We start from the raw sequence: 14,906 nt of genomic DNA on the forward strand, positions 1-14,906 counted from the left end.
TGGAGACCAATAAACTACATCTGGTCAAACAAGAGCTAGACCACTTCCAGTTCCCTTCTAATTTTGCCCGCTAGTCAGCCTTCTTTGGCCCGAAAGTGCGCCAAAGACAAACCATTCTCACACCTAGCTCAATCCACTAATAGACACGGAGTTGAAGCAAACATGATTTTGCTCTTTCAAGGGCCCATCTACTATCCAACAATCCATCAACTATATTTAATAATTTCCATTATGCATTTGATGCTTCGTTCCCAACTTGAAGTAATGCTGAACTTCTGAATGCTTTTACACAACTAGGACCGTCATCCGGGTCTTGCTTTCAAAAAGCTTAGTTCTTGAAATATATATTTCACTCTGATCATATCTGCCTAGACTACCTACTAACTTCGGGCAGTTTCCATATCGATGTTCTCATCTAACTGATTTTCATGAGCAGGGTGTTAACCATATAATGCATCATCATTGACATTGCTTTTGTGATCAGGTAGCTATGGTTCTCGTTCTCGTACCATTCAGCCATATAGTACGTCAGCATCGTCATTGCTTTCATTAATAGGAAGAAACTGCGAAAACACTTCCAGACATTGTGATGGATACCAAGGCAAGCACTTCTAGATCTAAAATGAAGACACACATGATGGGACCAATTGGCTACTAATAAAATGGTCTATTCAGCAATATTCAGTAGTAGTCATGTACTACAACAAAATAAAAATCCATCAATTGTTTTGCTAATTGTGTATGAATATGCACATTGTGTATTGTGTACTTGTTGGTGCAATTAAATAAACAAAAAATGGGCTGATGCTTAATATGGGGTAAAGAGACTACTCCAAAGACTTGGCAAATCTGCCCAAATTAGCATGCGTGTTTGCAATGCAATAATTTTACAAGAATAGCTCAGTTTTGGTAGAAAGGATACGCAATCTCTCTACACGCAAGCTGGCACTAATGTGGCCCTCGCTCCCTTCTATTCAAAGTACTTCCATGTACTTCGCCTTATTTACTATGGGTTTTTTTGTAGAAGAAAAAAACTCTTCATTTCTTCACCTACTGGTCTACCACCTATTTATTTACACGACTTCATCGTGCCTTCTTTATTTAAGCAAGTCATTCTCCATTGCATCGCTGGAAGTGGCCAACTACTATCGTTTCAAGTTTGAGTTCAAACACAAACAAATCAGCAGCTCAGACAACTAAGGGCAGTAATTTCTGAATAAGATAGTCAACATGCCTTCCATGATAGACGAGGATCGAGAATTGGTTTGTCTTTTGCTAGCTCATTGAGCTGATCTTACTTTGGCATGAGAGGTACCAGGACAAGTAAATGTGCAGTACACTCATCAGATGGAAAATTCTACCAATATTTCGTTTTCCCTCGTCCATGATGATGCACGTACATCGCGGACAAGCCTGCAGCCAATAATCACCACACAGCGCCATCAACCTGTTAACTTTGACGTTCTCAAAAAAGAAAAAGAAAAAGAAAAAGAAAAAGAAAAAATGTTAACTTTTACAGGATAGCATTCTCTGCACATGCCTTCATCCTGAATGAGACCTGTAGACCGATACACGAGACTTGTAGGATCCAGCTCTATATATGCCTTCATCCTATAGACCAGTTTCTTTGAAAGAATCAAGCGGGACATCCATCCTATCCCGGGGCCTCTAGCGGTTCAATTTGGAAAACAACATCTGCTATCTCATGTTCAGTAAACTCAGCGCATAAAGATTCATTAATTTCATCATTAACACGTGTTTGCATGAGCTGTACAATAGGAGATGGATCAAGCAAGGGGTCGGCAGTGAAGATGCTTTGAAAGTAAGAAGTAGCAGCATGGCCCGTTGCATCTCCAGAATGAACAACCCAAGTTTTTTAATACTGTTTTCCTCGCCCACCAGATCGCCTTGGCATAGAAAAATTTCATATTTCGGTCCCCTTCTTTTAACCAAGCAATACGAGACCTTTGCAGTTCCTGAGCTTCTTCTAACCAAGCCTTATAAGATAGTTTTTGCTCCATCCCAAGCAGCTAGTTCCTGAGCTTCAGTTTAGTAGGTTTATGTTTTCTAGTGGACTGATGTTCATGCACCATTTTCCATTTCCCTTCATTCCACAGCGACCTTTGTTTGTCTCTTCACTCCCCCATGCCTTATTTTCTTTTTAATTACCCAACCACAATGTACTCTCTTTAGTTTTTTCTAACTACCACCACGTTACTTGCACACACACCTCTTGGCTTTCTTTATTTATACAAGCCACTCTCCTCTCCATCACCTGAAGTGCTAACTATTACTGTGTCGTGAACTCAATTTGAGAATGTGATTTGTAGTTCAAAGTTGAGATACAAATTCCTTAGTTAATTAGCCTCTGGACCATAGTAACTTCTGGAACGGAAAGTGGGCGGTTACTGCTAATGTTAGGAGACCTTGAGCTCATCTTTTGTTGGCCCCCTAATCTTAACCTAGTATGGGAGGTATTGTGAAAAATAGAGATGCTAATGTGGACTCTCCCCATGGAGCAAGCTCTGGTAGCCCACTAAGCATAGGTGGGCTACCTGCGGGCTACCTCCGATAATATATATCTTACCATTCAATGTGTATAGGGATTTGCACCCCTACATTAGCATGTTTGTATTTTTTGTTATAGTTCGTTTTTTAATATAAGCAATATAAGGAGGTATTCTCTACACAGCATGTCCCCCTCTTGGCCTACTCATCCCATGCTTCTGTGCCAACCCCCAACAACCAATAACTACATCATCATTAACTCGTGAATCACATGCATGCGGATTTTGTTGAGCCCAGAGTTTTGAGTCATGAAACACATCTAATATTCAGTTTGGACCAAGTTTTTAAGCTGTAATATTATTTCAACTTTAAAAATATCTTTTACAAGATTATTTTTTACCAGTTTCAACTAGAGAAATAATTTATGTGTAATGCATTTAAATAATTTCCAACATTTAGTAACGTGAAATAAAATTTGTTTCCCATAAGTTATGTGATTTCTAAAAAAACTGAGAATCTCATCATGGGATAATTAACATAAATAGGGGATTTCAAGGTTGTTAAGCTTTCAATTAAAAAATGAAAATTCCAATATTGTAATTCTTCAAAATTTCATGGTATAAATTCCATGACATTACATCTTTCTTTATTTTTATTTCTAGTGAAAGCCCAAAAACTTCATGATAATGGTTCTAAAAATTAATCTTTGGACTTTTACTCAAAAAAAACTAATCTCAAGACTTTTTATCCAATAAAAATAGACTGTAGCAAACCAAAAAGCAATGTACCCAACCCGAAAACACAGATCGAAAACACAGCAACGCGTGTTTCATGTTCGATTCTTCAAGCAATATTTAAATATCCGAATCGTTTTTCAAAATGTTAACTTTTTTAGGAAATGTAGACACATTTTCAACAAATTGAACATCTTTTGAAGACGGGAACATTTTTTGAAAGAAGTGAACATTTTTTCCGAAACCCAAACATGTTTTGGAAACACAAATAATTATCAAATTTTCCAACTTAAAAACATAAAGAAAATCAAAACACAAACATTTTTTCAACAAAATTGATTAATTTTAAGAATATTTTTCAAAAACATGAACATTTCTTTAATAATTTGAACATTATTTGAAACATGAGCAATAGTTGAAAATGCAAACATTTTTCAAATTAAAAATATTTTTAAAAAATTCCGGAACCACTTTGAAAATGGGATAATTTTATGAATTTTTGAATATTTTTTGGAAAATGGAACATTTATTGAAATTCCGGATAATTTTGATCATTTATAAAAAAATCGTGAATTTGTGAACAATTTTCTAAAATTTCAAATATTTAAAAAGTGGTAAATTGGAAAATAAAAGAAAAGAAAAGAACAAATAAGAAACAGTAAAGAAAAAATTGAAAAACCTATTAGAAACCTTCTACAAGGTTCACAAAGACGAATAATATTAGTAGTTTTTTATTTATGCAAATGGGTTGGCCCATCCCTGATCGCTCGGCCGCTTCCGTTGTGCGAATAGGGAAAGGAGCCACGCATTCACATAGAGGGAGCCGAGTGAGCAACTGACATGGCTGACCCATTTAGCTAGTTTGGGTCCTTCCCAAAGCTTCTACTCGCTCGGTCCGGAAATACTTGTTGGAGGAATGGATGTATCTAGATATATTTTAGTTCTATATATATCTAGTTTTATCCGTTTCTCTTAAACTACATCTGAAAACTCACTAGTAGAAAATAGGGCTTTGGTCCAAGCTCAATTTATACATTAGTCCCGGTTGCATTACGAACCGGGACAAATTTAGTCTCGGTTTGAGCCACGAACCAGGACTAAAGGGTGTGACTCCAACCGGGACTAAAGGTTAGACCTTTAATCCTGGTTCGAGCTATGAACCGGGACTAAAGGGATTGAGGCTTAGCTGGCACTAATGTGGCCCTCGCTCTCTTCTACTCAAAGTAGTTTCATGTACTCGCTTTATTTAGTTTGATTTTTTTGAAGAAAAAAATTATGTCTTCATTTCTTCAACTACTGGTCTACCACCTGTTTATTCACACAACTTCATCTTAACTTCTTTATTTAAGCAAGTCATTCTTCCTTGCAGCGCCGGAAGTGGCCAACTACTATCGTTTCAAGTTTGAGTGCAAACACAAACGACTCAACTGCTCAAACAACTAAGGGCACTCATTTCTGAACAAGATAGTCAATATGTCTTCCATGATAGACGAGGATAGAATCGGTTTGTCTTTTGCTAGCTCATTGAGCTGATCTTACGTTGGCATGAGGGGTACCGGGACAAGTAAAATCGCAGCATACTCAAGAGATGGAAAAATCAAACAAGATTTCGTTTTTCCTTGTCCATGATGATGTACGAACATCTCGGACACGCCAGCTGCCAATAAGCAACACACAGTGCCATCAACCTGTTAACTTCATAAAAATAGCATTCTCTACACATGCTTGGATGGCCAAACAGTTTCATGTGATTAGACCAACACACGAGACCTGTAGCATCCAGTTCCTTATATGCCTTCACCCTGAATGTAATGCATCTGATTAGTACTTAGAGTTTTTTTCATCAACAACGGAATGCATCCTTTTGTTATTCATCTAAATGTAATCTTGTTGTCGTGCTCACTCTCGTCTGCTCTCTTGCCTGCACATCTTAATTTTAGCGGCGTCATTTTGCAGACATGCTTCAGCGTTCTGGTACTACTTGCAAGTTTTTTTTACTGACCTCTTTTTTACCGTCCGTATTTGTGCAAACATTAGAATACAAAGTGGTATAAGTCCAGACTACCCGTATTAGTCATGGAGAGTGGTTTTTCAGCTCCTGGGAGTCCCTACATCCTCTATGAACAGTAAATTAAAAAATAAAAAATAAATCTTAAAACAAAATGAAACTCTGGAATAGCAAATATAATCAAACTTTGTAGGTGCTTGCAAGTTTTCATGCCAAAAAAACACAAGAAAAAGATTTCAATGCTTGAAGTTTTGAGCACTTATAGCACTGAAATTTGAAACTCCTGATATTGGAGCAGCTATACATGATATTTTGTTATGAAAACTTGCAGGAACCTACAAAGTTTGACCATATTTGATGTCGCAAAGTTTCAGTTTTTTTTAACTATTTTTTGAATTTACTGTTCATAGAGGGTGTAGGGGCATCCAGAAGCTTGTCCAACATCGCCTGAGATGGTGTGGGCATATTCAACGCAGGCCTCCATAATCTCCAGTGCATAGTAGACAGCTAAAGAGTGCGGAGAATGTCAAGAGAGATCGGGGTAGACCGAATTTGACATGGGAGGAGTCCGTTAAGAGAGACCTGAAGGATTGGAGTATCACCAAAGAACTAGTTATGAACAGGGGTGCGTGGAAGCTTGCTATCCATGTGCCAGAGTCATGAGTTGGTCGCGAGATCTTATGAGTTTCACCTCTAGCTTAGCCCAACTTGTTTAAGACTAAAGGCTTTGTTGTTGTTGTTGTTGTTGTTGTTGTTGTTGTTGTTGTTGTTGTTGTTGTTGTTGTTGTACTGTTTATAGAGGGTGTAGGGGCACCCGGGAGCTATCACACCTTTCTCATTAGTCACGATCAAACAACAAAAATTATTTGCCAGTTTTTCAAGGTCTTAATTATGCCAATATTTTGATTTATCTCAAAGATAAGACGACTCTAGGGCTGGCGGAGAAGCCTTTGCCCCCACATTTTTGTTTCACTCGTACAGTGTCATCATTTGCCCCCTATACCAGAATTTTGTGGCTACAAAGAGAAGATTGAACGTGAAATATGTGTGCATCACTAGATTTTTCTGTATTTGATGTGTATAACACAGAGTGGCATAACATTTTTTTGGGGGGTGGGTGGGGGGGGGGGAGTGACATACCATTTGGCTTGAGAACTCCCACTAGCACATGATCCTTACTAGCAGGGTGTGCAAAACCCTACTAGTGGCGTGTGGGCGGCACATCACTAGTATCGTGCCACTGGTAAGTTGCGGTCAATGTGGTCAATAGAAAATGGCAACATCGTTCATTAGAAATGGCAATATCATTCATTAGAAAATAACAAAATCATTCACAAGCATACATTAAACAAGCTATTTTTTGTGCCTTATTGTTCTATGTAATGGTGCTCTCGGTTGAGTCTATGTTATCGGTGGGGCTGGGGTTTCTCCATGAGTGGCACTTGATTTCAGAGGTGCTCTGGTTGTCGCTTGTCTGGTGGGTGCCATCGTTGTATGGTGGGCTGCCTCCGACATTGTGGTTGAAGAATTTTTAAAGTTATGCTTCTCATCTTGCGTGCAGTCTTTAGTTTGAGTTCCTGTTGACAGTTTGGCACATTAAATTTACTTCAGTTATGATGGGAAATTCCGAGTTCCTAACAGTGGTGGCTTGTGAATGGTGGCATGTGTTCTTGCTTTCTTTAGCCATCTGCATTGCTTTGACGCGTTGCTGAAATAGGAGTGGACAATTGCATGATTAAAAAAAGGAGCTACTGTGGTATCATCCATTGTTTACCATGAGAATTTTGTGCAAAGATATTTATTCCATTACATGGCGATATATACATTGGGTGCTTGGCAGCTATTAAGGAAAAAAAAGTTTCACAATCTTGATTCTCTTGCTGCCATGGACTGTTTTGATAGGCTTAAGTGATGTTACTGATCTTGTAATTGCATACCCAACTATTTGGAACTAGTGACGATCCTTTCCATTGCCTCGTTAAGTTAAGCGAAAATTTGCATTTTAGTTCTTAGTTTCGATTGGGGTTTTGCGCCAAGCCATCCGGCGCAAAGGGTCATCTGATACACAAGAATCATGTGAGTGTGTGAGAGAGTGTGGAGAGCATGCAGAGGCCTAAAGACTGGACAAGTGGTTGTAGTAACCATACACAGTAGGATAGCGTTTGATATGCACTTTGCATTGACGGCCTCAAAATAATGAATACGAAACGCACTTGAGATGCATTATAACGACTGTTGATACAGGGACTCTAGACCAGCGCCGGCAGGTCCAGCTTGCAAACAGTGGCAAAATAAAGCGGACATGTGCGCGACGAGTCAAGGAGAAAATCCGGATACCCTTTAAAGGCCCGCGTTGGTACACCACATGCACCCCCTCAGTGGGCAGCATGCCATGCCACGCCACGCAGCACATGGGAGGAAAGAAGATCTAAGGCCTCTTTTGATTCATAGGATAGAATTATTATAGGAATAGAAATCTTGTAGGAAATGAGATGACATGTATCTTAAATCCTATGAGTAGGAATAGGAAACAAGATATCATTTGGTTGACATCAAAGGAATTTTTTCATTCAGTCTAGGCTCTTCTTTATTTTTCTGTGAAATGTGGAGGATAGGAACCAATCCTATGTAGGAATAGGAATCCATTTCTATGAATCAAAGGGCTCTAAACGAAAAAAATCCTATAAGAATCCTATCATCTAGAATTCATATGAATTTCCTCTAAACGAAAGGAGGCCTAAGCGAAAAGCAATAATGCGATGGCGGGAAAACACACTTAAATTTTCATTCATTCACTCACTCATTCATTGGGAGGGCTTACAAACGCAGCAGCGTCACATCGCCGTAATTACTACTCCTAGCAACAGTAGTACTCGTAACAGTAATAATTGTATACAGAAGGAGGAGGAGTACAAGAGTAAGAACTAAGAAGACTAAAAAACATCCATTATTTTCCTGTTAATGATAGATATTCTAGTTGTAATGCTCTGCTCTGATCGTGGTTTGGATTTGGATTAGACATGGGAGTGGTGGGAGGCGGATCAGAAGACCAGCTTCCGGCGCGGCAGGCGGAGGCGGTCGGCCTCGGCGAGCTCGCAGATGGCGTCGGCCACCAGGTCCTTGAACAGCAGCCGCTCGATCTGCAGCACGGCGTCCGCCGCCTCGGCGCTCGGCGACCACCGCCGGTCCGCCGCCAGGTCGCGCAGGATGGCTTCACTAGTTTGGTCGTTCAGATCGTCTCCGGCCGCCTGCCCGGCCGGCTCCATGGCGCGCTGGACCTCCGCCCAGACGTGGCGCAGGAGCTCCTCGCCGCGGAGCCACGCGACGGGCTCCGACGGGTGCGCGCACCGCCACCGGTCCAGCGCCTCCGCCGCCGCGCCGCACAGCAGCCTGCGGTGCTGCCACGTGTCCTCGCCACGCCGGCGCCGCTTCTCCACCGTGCGGTACACGTCATCCGGGCTCCTCATCCGGTCCGACAAACAGACGACTTCTGCCACGTAGGCGAAGTCGGGGTCACTGGCCTCCGGTCCGACCAGCCACGCCTCGGGGACCACCTCGTCGTCGTCCTCGGGAAAGGACAGAGAGGCGACCGGCCGGGGGCTCGGCGCTCTCCGGCCCATCCCCCGCTTCGACCCCGACGACGACGGCGAGTCCTCGTCGGCGAGGAACGTCGCCGCGTCGAGGACGGACACCGGGCTCGGCTGCTGGTCGGCCGCCGCGTCTCCGGCGCCGGTGAACGCCTCGATGCTGCTCAGCAGCTTGTCGCAGCGCTCCAGCAGGCCGCGGTCCGTTCTCGGGTCGTCCACCAGTCGTGCCCGCTGCCGCTGCAAAAATGGACGGACATGTGAGGAAACGTTGCACGATGTCCTCTCAGCAGAGAGTTTGCCACCTTGTGTGCTGAGGCTTACCTCCATGTCCCAGCGCGAGGAGGCACTGGCACTGACAGAGCTGCTGCTGCCGCCGTCCGAGAAGATGGTCGACGCGTCGTCGTCGGGAGATAGACTGTGAGCAGCGTGGCGGGCAATGCGGGGGCGGATGCTTGGGAGCTCGGCGTTGTTCGGCTTCTTGACGGGCTGGTGGCGCTTCTCCGGCGAGACGCGGCGCTGAGGGGACTGCGGGCCTCGTCGCGCTGGGGAGGCCGGGCTCCGTGCGGGGGACGCCGCTCGGTCAGGAGAACGCGGGCGGCGGGCATTGTCGACCTGGACACGTAATCGCCTGGTGGGAGAGGTTGGAGGCTGCGGCGGCCGGGATGACGGGCGCATCACGACGATGGGAGGCGGATGGTGGCGCACGGACAATGGCGGCGCCGGAGAGCTGTGGCGGAGGAGGCCTTTGAGCTGGAGGGCCTCCAGGATTTGCTTGAGCGTCTCGAGATCCCTGGCCGGCTCGGCGATGCCACGCTTGCGGAGGCGCCGATCGATCTCGCCGCAGAGCGCGATCTCGCCGCGCCCGGCGCTCGGGTCGACGCGCTTCGCCGGCTCGGGGAACACCTCGCGCGCGTCGAAGTGGCTGCTGCGCCTCTGCAGCGCCGCCGCCCTGTGGAAGGCCGGATCCGGCGACTGCCGCTGTGCCAGCGCCGCCTCAGCCATCGGGGACGACGGCCGTTGCGGAAGCAGCGCCGGCTTCTCGAAGAAAGACGGGTCGACGAACCGGAAGCGCGCCGGGTCGCGCGGCACACGCTCGGACGCGGACCGCCTGAGCTCACCACCCCGAGCGGCGTGCTGGCCGTCCTCCTCGTCCGCGGCGCCGTGCGGCAGCGCGTCGAGCCCCATGAGCCGCGCGACGACGCTGGGCGAGCCCGCCACGCCAGGGGACGGCGGCGCCGCCGTCCTGATGTTGTCCCGCTGCCGGAGCTTCCCCCTGGCGTCGACCACCGCGCGGCTGTCGAGCGAGAGGCGCGGCAGCCTCCAGGACGCGGCCGCGCCGCCCCGGTCCTTGAGGTCCAGCGGCGGGAGCTGGAGCGACGGCCTCGGCGCGGCGGGCGGCGTCATCTCGGGCGACGACGGCAGCGGCGTCGCCCGGTCCAGCGGCATCGACATCTCCGACGGCGTCGCCGACCCCTGATTGACACACCAAGAAGCATCGCCATTAATCGACCGACGAGCGAGGGGCAAGAAAAGAAAAGCGGAGCGGCGAGCGCGCGCGGGTGCACGTACGCTGGAGGAGGAGGAGAGGAGGCGGCGGGGGTGGTGGCAGAGGCGGCGCTTGCCGGAGAGGACGTGCGGGCGGTCGAAGAGGTGGAGGAAGCCGGCCATGCAGCCCTGGTGCACGGGCCGCTCCTCCTCGTCCGCGCCCATGGCGACCATCTCCGTCCGCCCCGCCCCGCTTCGTCTCGTCTCCTTGCCTGGCGTAGCGTGCGGGTGTGCGGGTGGGTGGGGGGACTGCGGCGCTCCGGGTGCCTGCCTCGCACGCCGCTTTTGGTGGGCGCGTCTTAAAGCGGCCTGCTTCTGCGCCTTTGACTGGGAACGGACGAAAACCATGTGGCAGGCGCGCGGGCGCGCATGTGCGGGCCGCGTGCGCGTGCGTGCCGTGACGCCGCCCCGGCGCGCCCATTGGCGCCCGGCGGGCATGCCCTGCGTTTTCAACCGCGAGCCGCAGAGGTAAAAACCGAGATAAAAAACCCAGTGTTTACAGTTAGAGTCAGGCAGGCAGGCAGGCAGCGCAGCGTGGCGCCGCGCAGGCCCTGCCGGCGCGCCCCGCCCCGCCCGACATGGCCGCGTGCACGGGAGCGTGCCCGCCCGCCCGCCCGCCCTGCGGCGCTCTATCCACAGACGCCACTCCAGCGTCCTCGTATAGCATGCAGTTTCCGTTTCCTCGGCGACGTTGCTTCATGTGTGCAAGCAGGGCTGGCTCCCGGTACAGTCGGAGCACGCCAGTTACTCCAGTACCACCACCTACTCTACCACTACCACTAGCAGTACTGTGAATGGTACTCGTAGATGCTCCATTCACCGCCCCTGCCAAGCGCCCCAGGCAGAGCAATAACAAAGAACGTTACCGTTACTCTAGCCTAAGGCATGAGCTACACCGAGCGGCAGAGATACTCCTTCCCACCGGGCATGATTATCAGTGTTGGATACGCGCGCTGCCGGGCCCAAGGATCCGAGCAGCAACGCCTCTTTTTCGTTCCAGTTTTTACCGCCACCTTGCGTAGTGCTGCGGCATCGCCTCACCTTTTCCTCGAAGCCGGCGCGCGCCCCACTTGCACGCACGCAGATGCAGAGGTGTGTGTACATACGCACTACGTGCACGCACCGCACCGGAAACATTTACCGGAAGGAGAGTATTTTAACCTGGGGACGCATGTGGTGGCGCGGTCTTTCCAGCGGGAAAGGTGAGGGGGGACGGTCAAGTCGGTCAGACGGGGCAGGGCGGGGTGAGGTGCGCCGATCTGGGCAGCGATCCGGGTGACGCACGGGAGCATGTGTGTCCACCCGCCTGCCATGTGCTGCTGCTGCGTCCCGTCCGCCTGGCCTTACCCGATCCCGCGATGATGCCTTGCTTGCGTAATGCGGGGCTAGCGCAGCGGTGCTGCACATGGCCGTAAAGGTGGGGATAGCAGAGTCCCTATGGAGGGGAGGGGAGGGGAGGGGAGGTGGGTTCTTTCTGCGAAAAAGTGGGAAAAGTGTGTAAAGAGAGGTTTCGGATAAGATCCCCTGTGGGGGATTTGTTGTTGTATTTGTATTTATATATTTTTTTTCTCTTTGTAAGTTTTTTTGTCATGTATATAATTTTCCTAAACTTTTGCATGAAACATTATGTGAAAATAAATGAAAATGCACGGCCGAGTCATATTGTTTTTGGTGGTTCGTGGCACGGGCCATGCTGAAAGCGGTGGTTCGGGTGGCTCGCAGGCGGCGGCTCCGGTGGAGGTGAATAGGAGGGGAGAGCTAAGTTTATGGTTTTTGGTTCGAGGATAGGCTTCATGGTGGTTCGTGGCACGGGCCATGCTGAAAGCGGTGGTTCGGTGGCTCGCAGGCGGCGGCTCCGGTGGAGGTGAATAGGAGGGGAGAGCTAAGTTTATGGTTTTTGGTTCGAGGATAGGCTTCATGGAGGGCGGATGAGAGGATTGGGGGGGGGGGGGGGGGGGGGACGTGCACGTGCTTGCCGTTGGTGTTTGCATACCCTCTCATGGAGGAGGAACACGGCAGACGACATGCTAGGTAGGCTGGGCTGGCCATGCAAGAAGGTAAGTGGCTCATGTGGTCTTAGGTTTAGTTGGGTCCACGAGGTTAGGATTTTTCTGTTTTGTATTTACACTAGATAGAATAGGGTAGGGTAGAAATTATTTCGAGGTCCAAATGGACTCCAAAAAATAAAAAAATGTGGCATTTCTGGATTATTCTAAATGAAATCACCACTAAAATAATCAAAGGGTTTGGATAATGTTTGACAGTGTTTTTGAAAATAAATTTCAAAAAGGGCATTTTGGCAATTTAAAGTACAGGCAGATGCTAGGGCTGTGCTAAATAATAAAACATTATGTGGAGCCCCAAAATATTATTACTCCCTCCTTCCATCTATATAGGGCCTAATGCATTTTTCGAGGCTAACTTTGACCAAATATTAGAGCAATAATATATGACATGCAACTTACACAAAGCACACAGTTAAATTCGTGTGTGAAAGGAGCTTTCAATGATATAATTTTCACATTGTGCATGTCATGTACTATTAATCTTGTCAATAGTTAAAGGCGGTCTTAAAAAACGAATTAGGCCATATATAGATGGAAAGAGGGAGTAGAAGAGAATGTGTAAAGATTGGACTCCATCTTAATGTCCAAGACCAAAAGGGAAAATGGTTTGATAAAACCATATTCATAACAATTTAAAAAATAGTTTTGGGTGTTCAATATTTTTGTCATGCATTTGAGATTATTGCAATGTGAAATGGTGCATGGTGTCGTGATGATGCAAAAATAAAATATTTCATTTATTTGAGTAGGCCATTACTCAGGGATGTGACATTTATCATCTAAATGTCAATTGGATTTTGTTTTTCTATTCTAGCCCTAGAATTCATAGCTCCCATCAAAAGTGATACACTTACACAATTTTTGAACATATCATGGCCTAATATATCTTTTACTTAGAATTTGGTCAGCCCTTGTCTTGCGTCAAGGCAGGTCCTCTTGGGCTAACAAGGTCGGATGAACTCCGCTGGAATCTAACACAAGTCGGGGATTGTACAGTAGATTCTATGTGCCATGCGCTTACACACTCCAAGGTTCTGCTAGATAGGGGGAAATATTTGAAAGTCGAATGTACCTCTAGAAATCAAAAAAATTCTTGATGTACCTTCACAAAGCTCTGACCGCCACAAAATTTTCTATGTAAAGTATGATGCTCAAAATATGTACCTATTCTAAACTAGTCGAAAGAAATGTGATAATGGGCTTGACTAAATCAAATTGTGCCAAAATCTATGACGATTTATGTGAAAAAAGTAGTGTCACGTAGGAAGGCACGTCACTTCAATTGGTCAGATCTAAAATGCTACTTGACGTTAGTCCATGACAGTTTGCTCTGTCATATAAAGGCTTGGACCTAGTTTGGGTTGTGTGTGCCTGGGGCAGACCCGTGACAGTCAAAGACCGTCATGGAAGGTGTGCTCTCAAATTATGATACATAATGGATTTGAAATCCGTCATGACCGATCATGCTTGACAGTTTTTCACTATTTGGTGACAGAATAGAACTGTCATGGATTAACAGATTTCTTGTAGTGAAAGGACAACCCTACAAGCTGCAATTAGCAGAAAGTAGAAAGTGGTACTTTTGTCACTATGATCACACAATTAAACATCTTTTTTCCAATGTGAATCTGTGCTTGCAGCATGGTCATTGGTCATCGAGGTTTGCATCCAACTTGTATCTCCAATATTGCCAACATGTTTGCCACTAGCTAGATGAGGTTCCGCACAAGTTTTGCGGGCTTTATTAGGGTGGCAGCACCAACCTTGATTTAGTCGCTATGTCTATATCGACATAATTTGATTTTAATGGTAAAAACCCATCTCCTCCACAACCTATCTACGAGTGTAGGCTCCATCTTCATTTGTGGTCTTCTCTACAACTATTGGAGTACCAATCACTGTTTTACATCGGTGTGTGTGCGTGAATGGGGCATGTGTGATTCATAGATCTTATATTTCTAAGGTTAACATGGGAATTCTCTAAGAGGTTTTCCCTTGAAGGAAAAACATTGAATGAAACCACTCGTGTTTTAACCCCACATGAGTGGCAACATAGTTTTCGAATAGCCCCCTACCCACTTCCCACCCCTATGCCTTAGGCTTAGTTTCTGTATGCTATGACTTTGATTTTTTTTCTTCTCCCAGCCTCACTTTCTTCGTCCTTCCTGTCTCCTCTGCTCCTCCCATTTCCACCTCCTTGACCCCTCAATCTTCCAGATCTGGCGGCCTCACCGTCTGGGGATGTGAGAGAGGGGGTGGTCGCCTCGTCATTTTTCTCTAGTAGTAGTTGTAATCCTTGAGACCCTATTGGCTGTAGGGCTTTTACCTGTGTCCAATAAACTAGACCAATCCCCATTGTTCTTCTTCGTTGCGCATCGTTCTTGCCATGGTGGCTGGGATGGAGGCTATGATTGGACTTCGGAGCAGATCTGAGGCCCTGTGTTGGGCTTTTGTCGGT

General features: G+C 46.6%; 1 protein-coding gene across 1 annotated transcript; it reads right to left on the reverse strand.

Annotated features, from left to right (window-relative positions):
- Positions 1-8,010: 8,010 nt before the first annotated feature.
- On the reverse strand, positions 8,011-10,674 carry LOC125522347 (uncharacterized). The gene is made up of 3 exons (XM_048687410.2): positions 10,407-10,674; positions 9,159-10,310; positions 8,011-9,074 (listed from the first exon to the last, which is right to left on the reverse strand). The coding sequence occupies exons 1-3, from the start codon at positions 10,554-10,556 to the stop codon at positions 8,292-8,294; spliced, it is 2,085 nt and encodes a 694-aa protein (XP_048543367.2). The 5' UTR covers positions 10,557-10,674; the 3' UTR covers positions 8,011-8,291.
- Between the last annotated feature and the right edge of the window lie 4,232 nt (positions 10,675-14,906).

This window comes from Triticum urartu, chromosome 7A (assembly GCF_056163025.1).
Source record: "Triticum urartu cultivar PI428250 chromosome 7A, HENAU_Tu73, whole genome shotgun sequence".
NCBI lineage: Eukaryota > Viridiplantae > Streptophyta > Magnoliopsida > Poales > Poaceae > Triticum > Triticum urartu.

What these genes read in the sequence shown, in the direction of transcription:
- LOC125522347 (XM_048687410.2), bottom strand. Translation starts at nt 10,556, where the DNA reads ATGGTCGCCATGGGCGCGGACGAGGAGGAGCGGCCCGTGCACCAGGGC. An exon ending in TCCTCTCCTCCTCCTCCAGC is followed by an intron (nt 10,311 to 10,406) that starts GTACGTGCACCC and finishes TGTGTCAATCAG; the next exon opens with GGGTCGGCGACGCCGTCGGA. An exon ending in CCTCGCGCTGGGACATGGAG is followed by an intron (nt 9,075 to 9,158) that starts GTAAGCCTCAGC and finishes CCATTTTTGCAG; the next exon opens with CGGCAGCGGGCACGACTGGT.